Source organism: Podarcis pityusensis (assembly GCF_964106645.2).
Source record: "Podarcis pityusensis genome assembly, chromosome: 8".
NCBI classification, from domain to species: Eukaryota; Metazoa; Chordata; class Lepidosauria; order Squamata; family Lacertidae; genus Podarcis; species Podarcis pityusensis.
In genome coordinates this window covers 24,603,001-24,621,418 of record NC_138033.1, presented here as the reverse complement: position 1 = coordinate 24,621,418, position 18,418 = coordinate 24,603,001, and the positions used below count along the sequence as shown (strand labels likewise).

The window sequence follows — 18,418 nt, the reverse complement described above, 5'->3', positions numbered from 1 at the left end:
TGGTATGTACATATTTTTAATTGGCTCACTTGGGAAGAGCCATAGCAGCTGATGCAGAAGAGGAGGGAACACCTGAGAATGGAGCTTTGACAAAGCCATAGTTGATTACCCATCCTTCTACAACTGCTGTACATCACCTTTCATGTAAAAAGAATCCTGCACTCCAGGATGTGGGGATGCAGAGCTGCTGGGCTCCAGGTGGTGTTGGGACTACAACTCCCATCAGCTCCGGCAAGCATGGCAGGTTTTCAGGAATGATGGGAGTTGTAGTCTAGCAACATCTGGAAGGGCACAGGTTCCACCTCCCTGACCTAAGGGCCCACAAGGACATAGCTCCTTGGCTTGTGCATGGCTTAAGGAATTCCCCACCCACTTGCAAATTTCCAGGCCTGGCACCGTAATACGCTGTGCTGCGGTTTGTACAGTGGTTTTTGTAAAAGCTTTGGAAACAGGGGTTCATGGTGAGGAGACAGCAAACACCCAAGAAAACGGCTTCTATAATTCTTATTACAGTCGTACCTTGAATCCCGAACGCCTTGCAAGTCAAACATTTTGGCTCCCGAACATCACAAACACAGAAGTGACTATTTTCAGAACCCAAATGTCCAACGGGGCTTCCGATTGGCTGCAGGAACTTTCTGCAACCAATCAGAAGCTGCGCTTTGGTTTCCAAATGTTTTGGAAGTTGAATAGACTTCCGGAATGGATTCCATTCGACTTCCAAGGTATGACTGTAGTGGGTTTAAGGAATTGGAGGGATGAAGGATAAGAAGAGACTGGGTGATGAAGGGCCTGTTCAAGAAGCAAGCACAAGGAGGATTAGGACTCTCAAAAATATTGGAAGAAGGTGCAGAAGTTATTTTTGTTCCAACAGGGCGATCCCTATAAGACGACTGGACTTTGTGGTTTCATTTATCCAGGTAGTATTTAGACCCTGCTTCTCAGGGTGGGGGAAAGCCTTCATGAAATAGCTTCCAGTATAGTTGAGATTAGGCTTTTTTAAAACAACAACAACAATAACAACAACCCCAAAACTCTTTCAGCCCTGTGGCTAAAGATTTCAGCACACAAAAATAAATATGTTAGGGATGTTTAGGAGTTTTGGGCGTATGGGGTGGTGGTCCTGATTGAGAGCAAAATATATATTTGGACAGTATCAGTTCTGGGATTCCCTGAAGGAGCTTCCCAAGGCAAGGTCGGGTTATGCCATGATCGGGAACGTGGCATCAGTGGCAACTCCACAGTTGTTGTCTTTCATAGACATGAGGATGTAGCCATCATTTCCCCAGTAGGTGGACCAGGAGTTCTTCACAAGCCAGTAGAGTTCGCCTTGGAGGACACCATAACCTACAGCTAGGACCGCATGATCCAGCTGGCCTCGTTTGTTTCCTAAAAATGAATTAAAAATAAAATAAAAGAGTCAAGCTTTGTAACAAGTGGGATAATGGAAAAGAGCACAGGAGCATGGCTGCCACCCAAATGTACTGCTGAAGATTGAGAGTTCAGTTCCTCATGTGCAATGGCCTCCTGCAGAAAAGGGAGATCATTTTCCTCTCACCATATTAGAACTCAGGATTACCCACAAGGATCCAGACCCTAAGAGTGGGACCAGGAAGAGAGAAAGCCAGTTACTGGGTTACCTTGAGTGACCCATTTGCATTCTTCCTCTCTCCCTGTCTCTCAATCCATCCCAAATACCATATGCAAAATGGGGTGGTGATAATGACCTGCCTCCTAGGTTGGGTCGGGATGATGAATAAGATATGCAAAGGTCTTGGCAGTGCTTGCCAAAAGGCGTAATTATAACCAGCTGATGATTTGCAGTAACAACCATTGCGCACACTTTCTGTAAGCGATGATTATCATCAGCCAGGCTGCAATGTGACACCATCCTCTACCTCAGAGGTAAAGAGGCTATTGACTTGCCAACACTGCTAGACTACAACGTCAGTCACCCTTAACCACTGGCCCTGTTGGCTGCAGCTGATGTGCATTGCTGGACCTCAACTCCCCTTTGAAAGCAGCAGGGTGCAGAACTTTCCCACAAGTAGATCTCTTAGTGAGTAGGTAGGCACCCGAAACTCTTAAATCTATGTGGGTGGTGCTCCAGCTTGCCACAGCAATCAAGAGGGCAGGAGATCCCTGCCAAGGCCTATTTAGTCTAGAATCCTGTTCTCAAAGTGACCATCCAGATACCCACGGTCTCGCTCCGATTTGCATAGGGCTGATGTCTGTGCAGATAGCACAGAGGATGTTGCAGTGGAAATCAGCATCTATGTATTTATTTACTGCCTTGCATTTCTTCCATTATAGAACCCAAGATGTCTTACGTGCGGTACCCAGGTGACCACCCATATCCAAGCACTGACCAGACCTAGACCTGGGACATTTGTTTCAGTAGCCTCACATGCCTTCAGACCATAACCTGGGGAGGCATTAGCTTCCAATTTCACCATACAAAGCATGGAGGAGTTTACCGTATCGCAAATAGCCATGTGGATGATGTGCAGGTTATGCCAAGTGCTCTTGAGATGCATCGCAGGAAGTGCAACTTTATTTACAGCAGGTAGTGGGGATCCTTGAGCCCAGGGGACAAATGCAGTCCTTTGGGCCTCTCTCTTTGGCTCGGGGGTCTCCCCCTAGGCCACAGCCTACCCCACACCAAGCCACACTCCTCACCAGCTCTGCTCCACTCCTCCTTGAGGGTGTAACTTTGACAAGGACTCGTTTGCCAGGATGGAGAGGTGTAGTTCAGGGGGAACATAGTCTACTGCATAAAGGTAGGATTCACACCTGCTGCTCTACTCTGTTTTGCCTCTGGCTTTGTTCACCCCTAGCCTACGGCCCCTGGAAGATTACCCACAAGCAAGAGAAAATGTGGCCCGCAGGCTAGAAGAGATTCCCCGCCCTAATTTACAGTTTTCTGCCACAATCTCATAGGCTGGGACTCACCACACTTGGGCTCGTAGTAGACACCGTTGGAATAGAAGGAAAAGCTTCGGTGGGAGGCGTCGATGCTGACAGACACGGGGCCATGCTTGTAGATGGCAGCTTTCAGAGCAGTACGGTTCCCAGAGGTGACATTGACGTAGCCTTTGAGTTTGCCCACAAGCTGAGTGTCGTTGCTATGGCAGTAGCCATTCTGAAAGAGAGAAGAATCACCCAGGTGGGGATGAACCCCAGAAAGAAAACCCCAAGATTTCACTCATCATTTCATTAACCACCATTGTTGTCCAGGAGTTCCTAAAAGCTCTCCGAAGACATTTCTTCCTCCATGTGCTGTCTGGAGTCTTCACTGATCTGCCCCTCTAGTCTGGGCTAGATCAGTTTAGCTGGAGGGCTGGGGACACTGCTGCTGGACAACCAGTTCACAGCACACTGTGCAAACCACAGCCTTCTATGCCCATGCATATCTCCGCCTTACCTCATTGCCTGCCACCCTATGCACAGTCAAGACTGGCATACATATGATGTACATAGTGATGCTGCACATACAAATGCTATCGTGCTCAAGAAACACATTTGTGTGGAGTGCTGGAGTTTCCACCTCCTGGCGAAGTCTTCAGACGCCAGTGTGCCTGCCGGACACATGCTCTCCAATGCACAGCATCAGTATAGATGCCCACCCCTCTTTCACATGAACGTGCAGCCAAGGATGGAGTCAGTGGGCATAATCTCACCCTGTGAGATTGACAGACTTTCCTTCTCAAGATTCTTGGATATTCACATTCAAAGCACTATGACGCCACTTGAAACAGTCACAGCTTCCACCAAAGAATCCTGGGAGCTGTTGTGTAATAAATGGCTTATTAGTAAACTAATTCTGGTTTGACTTCTCTCACCTGGCCTTTGTATGGGCCGTAGGACTCTGTGCTGGCAATGCCGCCGTGCTTCATGACCCACTCGAACGCCTGAAACTCCTCGCCACCGTCACAGGCATAGTTCCCAAAGCCCCAAGAGCAGTCAATGAGGATTTGCTGAGACAGAGGGATGAGCTGCCCAGTCTGGGGAAACAGGGCAGAAGCAAAATGTCAGTCTTGGTTGAGAGGAAACTGTTACAGTGGTACCTTGGGTTTTCGGACGTAATCTATTCTGGAAGACCGTTCAAGTTCCGAAACGTCCGAAAACTGAGGCACAAAGGGCAGTCTGCAAATTTAACAGAGAAAATTGAGAATACACTCAGTGGAAGCCACTCGACTTCCGAGGCACGTTAAAAACGGAAGCGTTTATTTCTGGGTTATGGCGTTCGAGTTCTGAAATGTTCGTCAATAGAGACGTTCAAAAACAGGTACCACTGTACCTGCTTAGCCACGCAGTGCTAAACCGTAAATGTCAGGATAGCACACATGGAACATTCCCTTTAGAAAAGAAGCATTACTGTAATAGCATATTTTACTGCTGAAGCAAAGTTACATTCATAATGTAATAGGGCCGTTTCTTTGCTGAAGCTGAGCAGCTTTGTCACTGGCCTGTATCTGGATTGGAGACCACTAACCTGGGGTGTTGGAAAATTCCAAAGGAATTTGACCCATGTTCAGAATGAAAATCAATCCAGAAAAAATTATTGGCATTCACTGTTGGTGCTTTCAGTCCACAAATGATTATGCATCAATTAAGCTTCCTCCCCCCCCCCCCGCCAAAAAAACCCCTTGCATTGTGTTTCCTTAGCATTGAAAAAAACAGAGTGGAAGAATGAAATGACAGTGTAATTTATATAGCCAGCTTTGCAATTTTGCCACAGTGGACAGTGAGGTGAAGATGTGGTGAAAGATGAACTGCGGCGGAATGGAAGCAGAGCTGCATGCAATAGCTACAATGTGGAATGGAAAATGATGCCTTTTTGTATCCCTGCTCTGTGCTCCCCCTACTGAATAGAAGTGGGAAATTAAATGTACTAAATGAAATATTAAAATAGACGTTGCCACTGCTTACCAGGAGGGAGGTGGTGGGGAGCTCAGTGCAGTGTAAGTGCACCAGCAGAATCACAGCATTATTTCCATCAGCATGCCTGTGCACCGCACCAACCTCCCCATCATGTCTCTTGGTAAGCAGAAATGACACACCTGCTGGGTAGCTCTCCCTGTGGAACGTCCTCCCTTCAGATGTCAAGGAGATGAAGAACTACACAACTTTTAGGAGACATCTGAAGGCAGCCCTGTATCGGGAAGTTTTTAGCCACCCAGAGTGTCTGGGGACAATAATAGAATACTTTTCTCAGGAATGTGAACAGCTTGGATCTATGTAGCATCCAATCTCTGAGTTCCCCAACACCTTCCAAATTAGTTGAAAGGAAATTCCCTGGTAAGAGACAGGTGAGCTCTTACCTTGAGGAAGAGAGCCCCTTCGAGAGCGCCAGTGCTGGAGAAACTCCAGCAGGAGCCACACACAGCCTGGTCCTTAACTGGAGTCACTGCACCTGGAAGGGACAAGCAGAAAAGAGCTGAGACCCACCTGCACAACCATTTCCGTCGCCATCAAGCTACTGCAACATCACTCCTTTTGGATGTGCAGCAGCAGAGGTGTGTAACTTCAAGGACGCGCCATTCAAGAGTTAATTCTGTTTTCATTTTTAATTAAAACAAACTGGGGGACAGGGAGGGGGGGACATTTGAGTGGAGCAGCAGCGCTGGGGAAACTTCTGCTTGCCCCATGCCTAGAAAGTACAGATCAAAGAGGTTTCCCACTTGTCCATTCATTCTAGGCATGAGTTGGAATGGTTCTGCCTTTGCGCTGTCTCCCAGGAAAACCCACTCTTTAAAGCTAAATCGGAGCAAACATCAATCCAAAGAAAACCCTACTGAGGTTTGCTCCAATTCAGCATTACAGAGCAGGTTTTCCTGGGAGAAAGCAAAAAGTGTGGATGAGCCCTTAGGGCAAACAGAGGAATACCTGTATGTATATTGGAATATCTGCATTTGGCTGGGAGGGAACTAATGCCCTCTTCTCCATTACCACTGCTCCAGTCAAGTTGCAGAGTCTCCACAGCCACTTTTCAGGCAGAAATAAAAAACATCAGGAGATTCTATTGCTCTCCTCTGCATTTCCCAAGGCTTAGGACCACATTTGCTTATAACAATTGGTGCCTATAGCTCAGAGATAAAGCATCCGCCTTGCATGCAGACGGTCCCAGGTTCAGTCCCCAGCATCTCCAGGTAGGGCTTGGAGAGAGGCCAGCCTGAAATCCTAAAAAGCTGCTGCCAGTCAGTGTAGACAGTATTGAACTTGATGGACCAAAGGCACAACTCAGTATAATCCCCTTCTTATTTGTTCCTTGCCTACACAGGATTGCCTTCCAACACCACTCACCGTAAAGCCGCCAGTCCAAGCTCTCTGGCAGGATTAGGCCCACGTACATCTCCTCAGGGAAAGGCAGCCCGTTGTTTGGCGCTGTGGTCTTGAGCTTGCCTCTCATCACAGCTATCTCGTCCTGGGTAAGGTCCGCCAAGTGGTTCAGTGCCAGCTTGTAGGAGAGGTTGGCCCGGTTCTTGGAATGGACAAACCTGGGGGGGGGGGCAGACACAATGGGAAAGCTGGAGGAGAAAGGGCTGGGCTGGGCAGGGGGCAGCTCAGGCTTGTTGTCACCCTCCCCTAACCCTCTTGGGGTTAAAGGCTCCTTGAACACTAACACACGGTTCTTGGAAGTACAGGGATAAAACCACAGTAGAAATTTGCTATGGCCAAATTCGCCTCACAGAGCTACAGTTCTCAAGAGTGGTTTAACAGTCAGTCCCTCTTCCCAGGGAATTCCGGTAATTGCAGCCTCATGAGAGGAACAGGGGTCTCCTAACAAATCTCAGCAACATATCACCCTTCCAAGGATTCTTTGGGGGAAGCTCATGACTCTTTAAAGTGGCATGGCACTGTTTTCAACGTCCAGGGCACATATCAAGTCTTTTACAATTTTCCAGGCTTTCGACAGAGGATAAGATTTTTTTTTTTAGTGTGGTGTTTTGATACTTGGTTTATGCTGCTTTTTATTCTGCTGTTTTCATCAACACAGTTTCAGTACGTTTCTGTTACAATGATGTGCTTTGACCCCGGTTGTAAATCGTACTGATAAACTGGCACCAAAGGGAAGTATATAAATGTATTCAACAAAAGCTGCTTCAGAGCACAGTGCCAAAGCCTAGGTCAAAATGCAGGGAAGCAACTGAGCAGAGGGGCCCCAGCTGCGAGGAAGGGCCCCAAATGACCTGGGTCTTGATTTCAGCAAAGCTTAAGCCCCAAAACCTGTGTTAAATGGCAGGGCTCAGCAAAGGCTGGGATACTGGGATTTAAAATGAATTTTATTATATTGAACAGATTTAAAAACAACAAGGTAGCCTCAGACAAGTGTAGCTACAGTCATCTCAATATTATCATCAAAAAGCCAAGTGTGCTTCCATGCATATGCAAGAGTACACACTTCCCTTGAGGAACGGCTGTCACTCATAGGTAGAAAATTTGCTTTGTGTACAGAAGGTCCCAGGTTCAATTGCCGGTGTCTTCAGGTAAGGTTGAAAATGTCCTCTGCCTCAAACCCCAGAGAGCCGCTGCCAGTCAGTGCTGACAATACTCAGCTAGATGGACCAATGGTCTGACTCAGCTCAAGGGAGTTTCCCGTGTTCCTATTGGCTCTCTAACCCACTGGTCTTCAACTGGCAAGTCAGCAACCACTGCTGCCAGTCAGTGTTGACAGCAATGGTGTGAGCACTGGTGTGACTTGGTATAGAGCATCTCCCTATGTTCCTTCCCCTCACCTCCAGGAACCAGAGCCAGATCTAAATATAAATGCTTTGACTCTGACAGCACAGCCACCACCTATTTCATAATTACAGTGGTACCTCGGGTTACAGACACTTCAGGTTACAGATGCTTCAGGTTACAGACTCCGCTAACCCAGAAATAGTACCTCGGGTTAAGAACTTTGCTTCAGGATGAGAACATAAATTGTGCTCCAGTGGCGCGGCAGCAGCAGGAGGCCCCATTAGCTAAAGTGGTGCTTCAGGTTAAGAACAGACCTCCGGAACAAATTAAGTTCTTAACCCGAGGTACCACTGTACTCCTTTTTATAATATACTCCATCAGTAAAGGTGAGATGGGACTACAGCGCCTCTCCATTGGCCACCAATACCTAGCTCCTCCTCTTCAAATCTTTCAGTCCTAGGTAGTCATTATCAAAATAAGGTTGCTTTCCCCCTCTCCCCTCCCAGTCCCTTTTTCCTTTTGTGCCGTGCCTTTTAGATTGTAAACCTGAGGTCAGGGACTATCTTATTGTGGCTCACAGAGCCCCCCCCTTTTTTTTGGCTGAAGGACAGGATGAAAAAAAAAAATTCAAATACAACCAATGACCTCATGTTGTGGGTGAAGGTGTGCTTCCTGTGTTCCATCTCCCGTTCATCGTCGTAGGTCTTTCCAAACCGTTTTCTGTATTGGTGGAACACCTGGTGGGCTCGGTCCTCTTCTCCCCCCACAAAATCTGCCATGGGGTTTGCCATGATGTGGTGCTCTGAGGAGTCGCCAGGCAGTTCATCGCATAGCTTTGTTTCTAGGGAGAAAACGCACCCGGCAGATTTATTTATTTATTTCCTAATTAGTATACACTGCTTGATTGCAAATAAATAAATAAATAAAATCCTCAAAGCAGAATACACAAAGAGAATACAATGATAAAATTATAAAGAGTTAAAAACAACTATTTAGAACATTCAAAAAAAATAAAATAAGCAATAAACTAAAAACATATCATTCTACAAGTTTGGGTAAGCTTGCCCAAACAAAAATGTTTTTAAGCTGGTGCTGAAAAGAGTACAGTGAAGATGCCTGCCTGATGTCAATAGACAGGCATGCAGGTGATTGCCAGGCTAAAAGATTTTCTTATAAATGGGGAACAGGTATCATGTGGCACCTGTAACACTGTCCATTCCCTAGATGGAAGTGCAGCACTGTACACCAGGAATAGTAAGAGTATTACTATACATGTAATATCTGAAACACTGTCTCCTTCGATACAGACCCTCCTGGTTGTTAAGATCAGCAGAGGGTGCTCTGTTAGTTCCACCTCTTTCAAAAATTCAGTGTGTATGGCCCAGAAGAGGTGGCCCCTAAACTGTGGAATTCTCTCCCCACAGAGCTGTGTCTGACTTCTTCACTATACAGTTGCCTCTGCCTGCCATCGGCTATGGTGCCACCTACTGTTGGGCTCCCTGTCTTCTGCCCTACCAGTCTCCAATGGGCACCAGTCACAACTAGGTATGATATCCTCTCAATGTGCAGCAAATGAAGATGAAGAGAGAGACCTTAGGGAAGGGGCAGAGCTCAGTGGTACAGCATCTGCTTTGCACGCAGAAGGTTCCAGGTTCAACCCTCAACACCTGCAGGTAGGGCTGGGAAAGAATGAAATCCTGGAGAGCTGCTGCCAGTCAGCGTAGACAGTGCTGAGCTAGATAGACCCAATGGTCTGACTCACAGAATCATAGAACTGGAAGGGATCCTGAGGGTCATCTAGTCCAACCTCCTGCAATGCAGGGATTTCAACTAAAGCATCCATGAAAGGCCATCCAGCCTCTGCTGAAAAACTTCCATTGAAGGGGAGACCACAACCTCACAAGGGAGACTGTTCCACTGCTGAACAGCTCTTACTGTTCCTGGTGTTTAGTCAGAACCTCCCTTCTTGTAACTTGAAGCCACTGGCTTCCTACCCTCCAGATCAGGAGAAAACAAGCTTACTCCATCTTCCATGTGATAGCCCTTGAGATATTTGAAGATGGCCATCGTAATCCCCTCTTTTCCAGGCTAAACATACCCAACTCCCTCAGCCATTCCACATAAGGCTTGGTTTCCAGACCCTTGATCATCTTGGTCGCCCTCCTCTGCACACGTTCCAACTTGTCAATATCCTTCTTAAATTGTGGCGCCCAAACACATCAATCAGTTATTGTCCCATATATTCTCCTAACAGACAAGTGGGTAGAAGGTCTGACTATGGGGAGGCTGATTTAGCTGACCCATGGAAACAGAGGTCCAGTTGAGGAACGTCAAGCCTGGGGACTGATTGCAGCTCCCGGGGCCTTTCTGCCCAGGCCATGCCCCCAGGCCAAACCCTTCACTGGCCCTGCTCTGCACATTCCTGGCTGCAACACGGCCTTGAATTGTTATATACCTCCTGCTTGCCTGGATTGGGAGTGGTGTGTGTCTGGCCACATCTACCACTTGTTATGCAGCCCCAGGAAGGTGGCCCACACGGAAACGGGGCCCTCAGGTTGACAAAGGTATCCCACTCCTGCATTAAAACCAAGGGTAGCCAATGTGGTGACTTCTAATCTTCGCTGGACTCCCAATCCCCTCAGCCCCCCCCCCCCAGCATGGCTAGTGATCAGTGCGAGTTCCAGAACACACCACATTGGCTCCCTTTGCACCAACCATAGTTTAAGATGAACTATGGTTTCCTGTGAATGAGCAGTGAGCTGCTGCACAGTTAAAATTCCCACGGCGCTCCTCCCGCACAGCAACCCGATTGAGCCACAATCTGGCTTGTTGTGTTATACAAACCCAGGTGCATGGTTTGTTTTCCCCCAAATAAACCACATGTGGTAAGCCATGAACACACCTTGGCTCCCACTCGTGGTTTGTCTGGAGAGAAACGAACCAGCCCAAATTCGAATGACGCAATGGGCCAGATTCTGGCTTGTCTCATGAGCAGGAGCAGTGGCAGGATGGGGGTTTAAAACTATGCTTTTAATGTGTTCTGCAAAACCAGCTCAGAATATTCCAACTGGACCAGGAAGGTTCAGCAAAGAAATAAGCTCAACACGAAGGTGAAGAAATCACAGTAGTTTACGCTTTTCAGGAAAGAGTAGGGTGGGTGCCTGCTAGGGAGGATTTGGGACAAAAAATCTTGTCTTAAGGACTAGATACACACACACACACACACACACACACACACACCTTTCTGCCAGAGCTATTTCATACTTTGTTGCCCTTGTGTTTGTTGTGGCTTGGCTGGCATTCCACAAAGTGCTCCAACCAGTTAGATCACATCCGCACCGTACAATTAAAGAACAAATTTACAACATGTTTAAAGCATATGACTTCCTCCAAAGAATCCCGGGAGCTATAGTTTGCTAAGAGTGCTTGGAACAGCAGCTTTGTGAGGGGTGCACTTTGTGGAATGCCAACCAAGCCACAGAAAACACAAGAGAGAAGCTGCAAAGCAGAAATGAATAGGGAACCTGCAGCCCTCCACGTGCCATTTGACTACAACTCCCATCTTCCCTGACAATTGGACCATGCTGGCTGGGGCTGATGGGAGATGGAGTCCAACAACAGGCCAAGAGCCCCGGGATTCCTCACCCCTGCAGTGCAGAGGCTAACATGTCAAACTCAGGCAGAAGATCCATTGTGAAGATGCGGACCAGCTCGAGGCCACACGTGGACTGGCCCGCCTTACAAAGTTGTTGAGCAAGATAAACCCAGATAAGTTGTTTTGCCACTGTGAGCGAGATCACCCTGAACTACTTGGAGGAAGGGTGCAGAAGGATAATCTCGTACTCACCGTTTGGCTTCAGGTCGAAGACGGAAGCTGGGAAGCTGTTGGAGAAGTCGGTATAATCTATTTCATACTTGTCGTAGTGGGACCCCAGCAAAGTGTTGAAGCCCTTCATCTCGTAGTGCACAGGCGACACACCGCAGCTGCTGTTGGTGACCCACATAGTGTAGATATTCTTCTTCTTGCCCCCGTAAGAGATGTTCTGCCACACGGTGCAGTATTTGCCTTTGTAGTATTCTTCCCTTATGGGCTGGGGAGGAGCAATGGAAAGGGCAGGCATGAAAAGGGCTGTAATCCAATGCGAGTCCTACCAATTCATAAACTTAAGTTAGCCCTATCCATCAATTCCAATGGGTCTACTCTGAGTGGGACACGCACGGCAAACAACCCATTGACTTTAATGGGGATTATTCTTTTTAGTATGTCCACTCGGAGCAGAACATAGCTGGATGCAACCCGAGGTCATCATTCTGGTCTATCTAGCTCTCTTATGTCTCCTCCAAAGGTGGCCAATATGGTGCCCTCCATATATTGTTGGACTACAGTTCTCATTGGGACCACCAGCTCTGGCCTGGGATGACAGGAGTTATAGTCCCAAAAGCTAGTTTGGTTCCCCCTGCTCTAGTCTCCCATAGCCTCCAAATAAATAGCCTACCAGTTAAGCTGGACAGGTTGCCAGCGTCCACTGTGTAATACTGGAGTTCACTTGCAAGCTGCATCTATTGAATGATGCTTGCTTGCTTGCTTGCAGCATTTTTACCCCACTTTTCAGCCAAAAAAGGCCCCCAGAGTGGCTTGGGGCCAGATGCTTGCAGTAGCCAGGCAACAGCAGGAGGGCATCACATGGACTCCTCTTGGTGTAGAGCAGTCATAGGCAAACTCGGCCCTCCAGATGTTTTGGGACTACAACTCCCATCATCCTTGACTACTGGTCCTGTTGGCTAGGGATGATGGGAGATGTAGTCCCAAAACATCTGGAGGGCCGAGTTTGCCTATGCCTGGCCTAGAGCTCCCCATCTCCCTCCCTGTTTTTTAAGTCTTCCAACTAAAGCAAAGTCACACATGCACACACACGGACGCACGGACACACACACACTGACTTCATTATTCAGGGCAGCAGCTTGGCAAAAGTCAAGTTACAGCTTGTCATCAAACACATCTTCCCTGCAACGTGTGCCACTTTTAACAGCCACCGTGGAACAACTTTTCACGATTATCAAGGAACTGCATCTGGGTGAAGCCTATTTTGCATTCGTCTTGGAAGCTTGGCACATGCCAGAGCAGCTTATGGCAAGTGGCTGAATCACTGAGCCAAGCTGCCTGAGGACCTGCCACTCTCTTTCGACAGGAGCAGCTCTCTTGAGCCCTGTCAGAAAGGGAAGGGGCTGAAATGTCAAGTGACATCTGAAGCTGGCGGGTCTCCCTGCAAGCACAGTAGCCTCTGAAGCAGATGTAGACAGGTAGGCTACAAGAGGCTGATGAACTGGGGAGGAGCTACAGCTCAGTGGCAGAGCACCTGCCTTGCATGCAGAAGGTCCTGGGTTCAATCCCTGGCATCTCCACTTAATAAGGAATCAAGTGGCAAATTTTTGCATGGGCCAAAGGACAAGGAGTCCGATGCTGATATAAGGCAGAGTACATAGCAGAAACTACTAGGTTTGAATCCCAGGCAGGCCTGGGAAGGTCCCCTTCCTAGAACCCTGGGGAGCCGTGGCCAGTTGGTGTAGGCAATACTGATCCGGATTAACCTTGGGTCTAAAAAGGCAGCTTCCTATGCACCTAATTCCTAAGCCATGGGAGACTGGGCTTGGAAGAGACTTTGAGGAAAGGACCATAGCTCTGTGGCAGAGCTCTATCACAGCCTCTCCTAATCTAGACCCTCCTTAACACTTTGGACTACAAATCCCAGAGCCGATGCCCTTGCCCCAGCTGCAAGTCTAAGTTGCTTGCAACCAGCCCTATGATCTCCACGTATGTAGCACCTTCCAATGTGTGCTGGAAAGAAGAGCGCTTCCTGCTGCAAGGCCTATGTCCACCTGGCCTAGGGGGCCAGGCTCACACTCACTCTGAAAACAGCTAAAAAAATATGGCAACCCTAGTTTTACAATGTTTTAAACGGTTCTAATTTTGCTTCCTCTGTTTTGTTTTTGTCTGGTGGGGGTTGGTTAAATGTTTAGTTGGGGTTGGTGGTTATTTTAATTTGGGTGTAACTATAAACTGTTATTATTGGTTTCTATTGATTTATTGGTTTGTTTGTTGCCTGTATAGGATATGTTTGATGTCTTGTTGTGGTTTTATATGTGCTGTAAGCTGCACAGAGCGGCTGCGGAAACCCAGCCAGATGGGTGGGATATAAATAAAATTATTATTATTAATGTTATTACCAATGAGCAGCCTGAAAGGTAAGTCACGTTTATTGATGGGCAACTAAGGCTAAGCACCCAGCAGGCAAAGGTGACAGAATGAGTCCATAGCAGGTGTTCCAGATCCAAGTGGGGAAGGGTCTTAGCTCAGACTACTTTGCCTGCCAAAGGACCCAGGTTCAATCCTCAGCATCTCTGAGGTCGAAATCCTGGAGATCCACTGCCGATCAGTGCAGACAAAGGTAAAGGTAAAAGGTAAAGGACCCCTGGACGGTTGAGTCCAGTCAAAGACAACTATGGACGGTTGAGTCCAGTCAAAGACGACTATGAGACAGCGCTCATCTCGTTTCAGGTCGAGGGAGCCGGCGTTTGTCCACAGACAGCTTTCCAAGTCACGTGGCCAGCATGACAAAACTGCTTCTGGTGCAACGGGACACTGTGACGAGTGCCAGAGCGCACGGAAACGCCGTTTACCTTCCTGCCGCAGCGGTACCTATTTATCTACTTGCACTGGTGTGCTTTCGAACTGCTAGTTGGCAGGAGCTGGGACTGAGCAACAGGAGCTCATACCATTGCACGGATTCGAACTGCCGACCTTCCGATCGGCAAGCCCAAGAAGCTCAGTGCTTTAGTGCAGACAGTACCAAGCAGGGTAGACCACAAGGGGAGGATATATTATAAGGCCACCCGCTCTTCAGTTCAACCCTAAACATTTGACTGCTGAGTTCCACTTGCTCACCTTGAAGCCTTTAAAGCTGGGAAAGACGCCTTGCGGTTTCACACGTCCATCTTTGGTGCCGTTCAGCTGGAAGCACTTCTCGGCATTCACAACGTCCTCTGTGGTTTGCGGGGTGAGCTTAAACATGGTGCCGTAGGGCTTTGTGCTCCCAAGCTGCAAGGTCACCACTTGGCCTGCAGCAGAAGCAAGGGGAGAAACCGGCAACAGCCATAAAGGAGAGGAAATACAAGTACGGAGTAAGAGCTCATCCTTGTGCAGGCAGATGGCCCCTGTAGACATGTGCTAATAAACAGAGATTTAGTAAGCAACCCCGCCCCGCTCACCAAAGTACACAAGCCAGAAAGTTGAGAGGGGCAGGGAGGGGTTGGAAGGCACTAAAGGGGTGGGGGTGTCCAACAGTGCCAGGGTCTCACATGCATTTTAACCCTGTCTTTCTACTGTGGTTTGAAATCTCTTTTATTGTTGCTCCACACACACATACACACACACACATTTTAAAGCAGACTGCCCTGAAAGAATCCTGGGAACTGCAGTTTACCCTTCACAAAGCTATGATTCCCAGCACCCTTAGCAAACTACAGCTCCCAAGATTTTTTTTTGGGGGGGGGGCGCAGGGGAGAGATGCTTTAAATGTATGGTGTATACACAGCCTGCGTTGCTTTTTATTGTTGCAAATCTCCTTGAAGGTTCTTGAAAGAGCCAATAAGGAGATCAGGAATGTTTTAGGAATGAGTCAAAATATTTGGAAGAGCAGGCATGTGACGTGGGCCAATCTGAATGAGGAAGATCACGTGAATATCCTGTGCTCACAGTACGAGTTGTACAGGCTACAGCTGCCCACTGACTGCATGCTAATTTTTTTTTTTTTAGCTTAGCTTTCAATCAAATCAAATGTAAATAAATTCAGAAATGTAAATTAAAGCAAATGTGAATGCATTTGCAGAATGCCAAGAAGCAAATAAGAGGTCTGAGGTCCTGAAGGAAGCAGGAGAGCTTACACTTTAAATAAACATGACCACTCAAATGAACGACTCTCTTTAATAATAGTAAGTAAATTTAATTCAACAGCAAGCAAGCAAGCAAAGACTGTTCTTCGGTTGCAGCCACACCTTTTAAATCTGCCCCCCCCATTAACAACTAAATGTTGAGGTGAGCATTCCAACTATTTAATTAATTTAAGGCTTGCAGCCTCAGCATAATCACAGCCACTAGGGGAGTGGGAAAATCATTTCCAGTTTAACAACACTGGAGGCTGCTGCTTAAATTCAAAAGGTATCCCTTAAAACAGGGACGGAGACTTTGTGAGCCTCCCCACCCTGCTCTAAGATGGGGGACTTAGAAGGGAAGTGGGGAGGGACTTCAAAAGGAACAGGGAGGAGACTTGCAAAAACCCTTTTGAGAATCTCCCCCCTCCACTATAAATCCTGGATCTCATGCAGATCTTGCTCCGATCTTTAATATCTGCACATTAGCTGCCAGCGATTCTTCAGCCGTGATTCTTGCATCGTGGGGGGCTGGGCTAGGTGGCCTTTGGTATCACTTCCGACACTAAAATCCTGTGATCAAATCCTGCTGCCTACGCTGTGTGGCCCTGTTTGTTGTTGGGAGCAGGACTGTGCGGCCAGTGCAGGATTGAACCCTGTTCTCTCACTCGTCAGCATACAACACCAGCGACAATGGTGAAGGGCAGGTGGGTTGTGGTTTGGGGAAAACGTCTTTGGGGCAAGACTGGCCTACAGGCTGGAATTTCCCATCCCTGGTGTAGACATCACTGAGCTAAATTGAACCAATGGTCTGACTTGGTGTAAGGGAGTTTCCTATGCTTATTGCAACTGTTGTTAAAGAGCTAGAAGGGGGGCCTCCATCGAAGCATCAGCTCCAGGTTTTGCAGGGTCCTTGGACACTTATGGCCTCCCGCCTTCCTTGAGTCTACTTCCTCCTCCCTGCCACAATACCAGGCTGCTGCTGCCCTTCCTCCTTATGACTGCTACCAGTTGCTTGCTAGCCAGGCAGAGGGCCAATGAGCCAGCAGGCAGTAGCAGCTGAGATGGTTGCCTTGGTGAGGAGGATGAGCAGGTCCAGTGCACTCCTTGCTGGGTGGAGGACCCTTGGCTGACACCCAGCCATGCTGTCCCTACTCCATCGTCTCATCTAGTTTGGTCTGGGATACCTGCCGGCAACTTTCTCCTCCACTGCAGAAACCCACTTCTGCCTTGTATTATTGCATTTGCACCCTACCTTTCCTGCAAGGTGCTCAAGGTGACATCTGCAGCTCCTCTTCTCCATTTCCATCATATTATTTTGGAGCATGAGTTCTCCCATACCAGCCCCAAGAGCATTTGGCATCCCCTTCCCACCCCACTGCCCTCTCTACGGCTTCTTACCGTTGTAGTACTCGATGCGACTCTTGTTCCCAGTAAGGTTGTACCAGGCTTCGAAGGGCTCTTCGATTTCGGCATAAGGGAGGTTGATGACTCCTACAGAACACAATGAGAGTTTCCAGGTGAGGGACTCAGAGGAAGGACTTTTTGGCTGCCTGCATATTAAGTAACCTCACATGATTATGCTCACATCCACAGGGTATGCTTCAATGTCTCCATAGTTGTTGCTGTGACTGAGATGGATTTTTAGTGGGCAACCAGATCAATGTTCTGTGTAGCTTGGGATTTTTTCCCTGTATTTGCTGAAGCTCCCCTGATTTTCAACGGCTCTAAAACACACAGGGAACCTTTGAAAACTTCCTAGCTTGCCTCATAATATTGTATTTGCAACTGTTATTCGCTCATTGGGTTGTACGCAATGCTAAAGATATGCAAAGTAGACCCATTGAAATTAATGAACATGAATAAGTTAGGCCTGTTGACTACGTTAGGACTACTTCAGGGAACTGCTCAGTGAAACTTAAAGCTGGATACAACCCGTAATGTATGTGTGTGAAGTGGCTAATTTCCCACAGGAAAATGGGGCACTGGGGAAAAAATTCCACTGGGGAAAATTGCCTGACTCTTATCTAGTTTTGCCCATGGTGTTAAGTGGAGGATACACCTGGATGGAAGACTGAAGTTGTTAACGGGGGGGAAATACTGTAAATTGCCAAACTTCACCATGAATGCACTGGTTCCAATTCTCTCTCATTGTGAAAGCAGTGCAACTCTCATTTCATTGGAAAGATTGCTCTGAGTGTCTGAAATCTTAATGTTTGTGGAATGCATTTAATTTGTCATTCTTGTGGACTGAAATAGACACGTCCTCCTGAAGGCCTGTCTAGCTGAATCACTCTGACAACCTTAGGGATGGCAAAAATCCTTACCCCCCCCCCCAGCCCTCTCAGTGTGGCCCTCAGAACTCTTCCCAGGCCTCACCTCTCACTGCCCCCCACTTTTTCCTTTTTCCTTCCTGGCTGCAATGATCATGGCACTGACACAGTGGGGAATGCTGCCTCCCCCCCAACATAAATCCTGGCCACACCCCTTCTCAGAGGCTGCTGATTTGTTACCAGGTCAAATGCAAGGAGTTTGTGTTATTAGTATAGAAAGCCCTCAAGAACTTAGGACCATTTTACTTGGCTGCCTTAACCTACTTGATTCAGTCTGCAGAACTGGAACTTTTACAAGTGCAATATACAGTAATGTTTATGTCACACTTGAAAGGAAGTGATCCCTCAGTGTGGCAGCACCTACAGCAGGCATAGGCAAACTTGCCCCTCCAGATGTTGTGAGACTACAATTCCCATCATCCCTGACCACTGGTCCTGTAAGCTAGGGATAATGGGAGTTGTAGTCCCAGAAC

General features: G+C 47.7%; 1 protein-coding gene across 1 annotated transcript in view; it reads right to left on the bottom strand.

Moving 5' to 3' along the window:
- LOC308482552 (digestive cysteine proteinase 1-like) overlaps positions 1–18,418 on the bottom strand; it is a 31,277-nt gene continuing 12,859 nt past the window's right edge. Inside the window, exons 3-11 of the mRNA XM_081015764.1 lie at positions 17,014–17,106; positions 14,630–14,802; positions 11,534–11,777; positions 8,332–8,527; positions 6,307–6,500; positions 5,325–5,416; positions 3,843–4,004; positions 2,953–3,142; positions 1–1,389 (exon numbers count right to left, since the gene is read on the bottom strand). Coding sequence (XP_080871890.1) covers positions 1,202–1,389; positions 2,953–3,142; positions 3,843–4,004; positions 5,325–5,416; positions 6,307–6,500; positions 8,332–8,527; positions 11,534–11,777; positions 14,630–14,802; positions 17,014–17,106 — 1,532 coding nt within the window. The 3' untranslated portion in view covers positions 1–1,201. The remainder of the gene's footprint in view (positions 1,390–2,952; positions 3,143–3,842; positions 4,005–5,324; positions 5,417–6,306; positions 6,501–8,331; positions 8,528–11,533; positions 11,778–14,629; positions 14,803–17,013; positions 17,107–18,418) is intronic.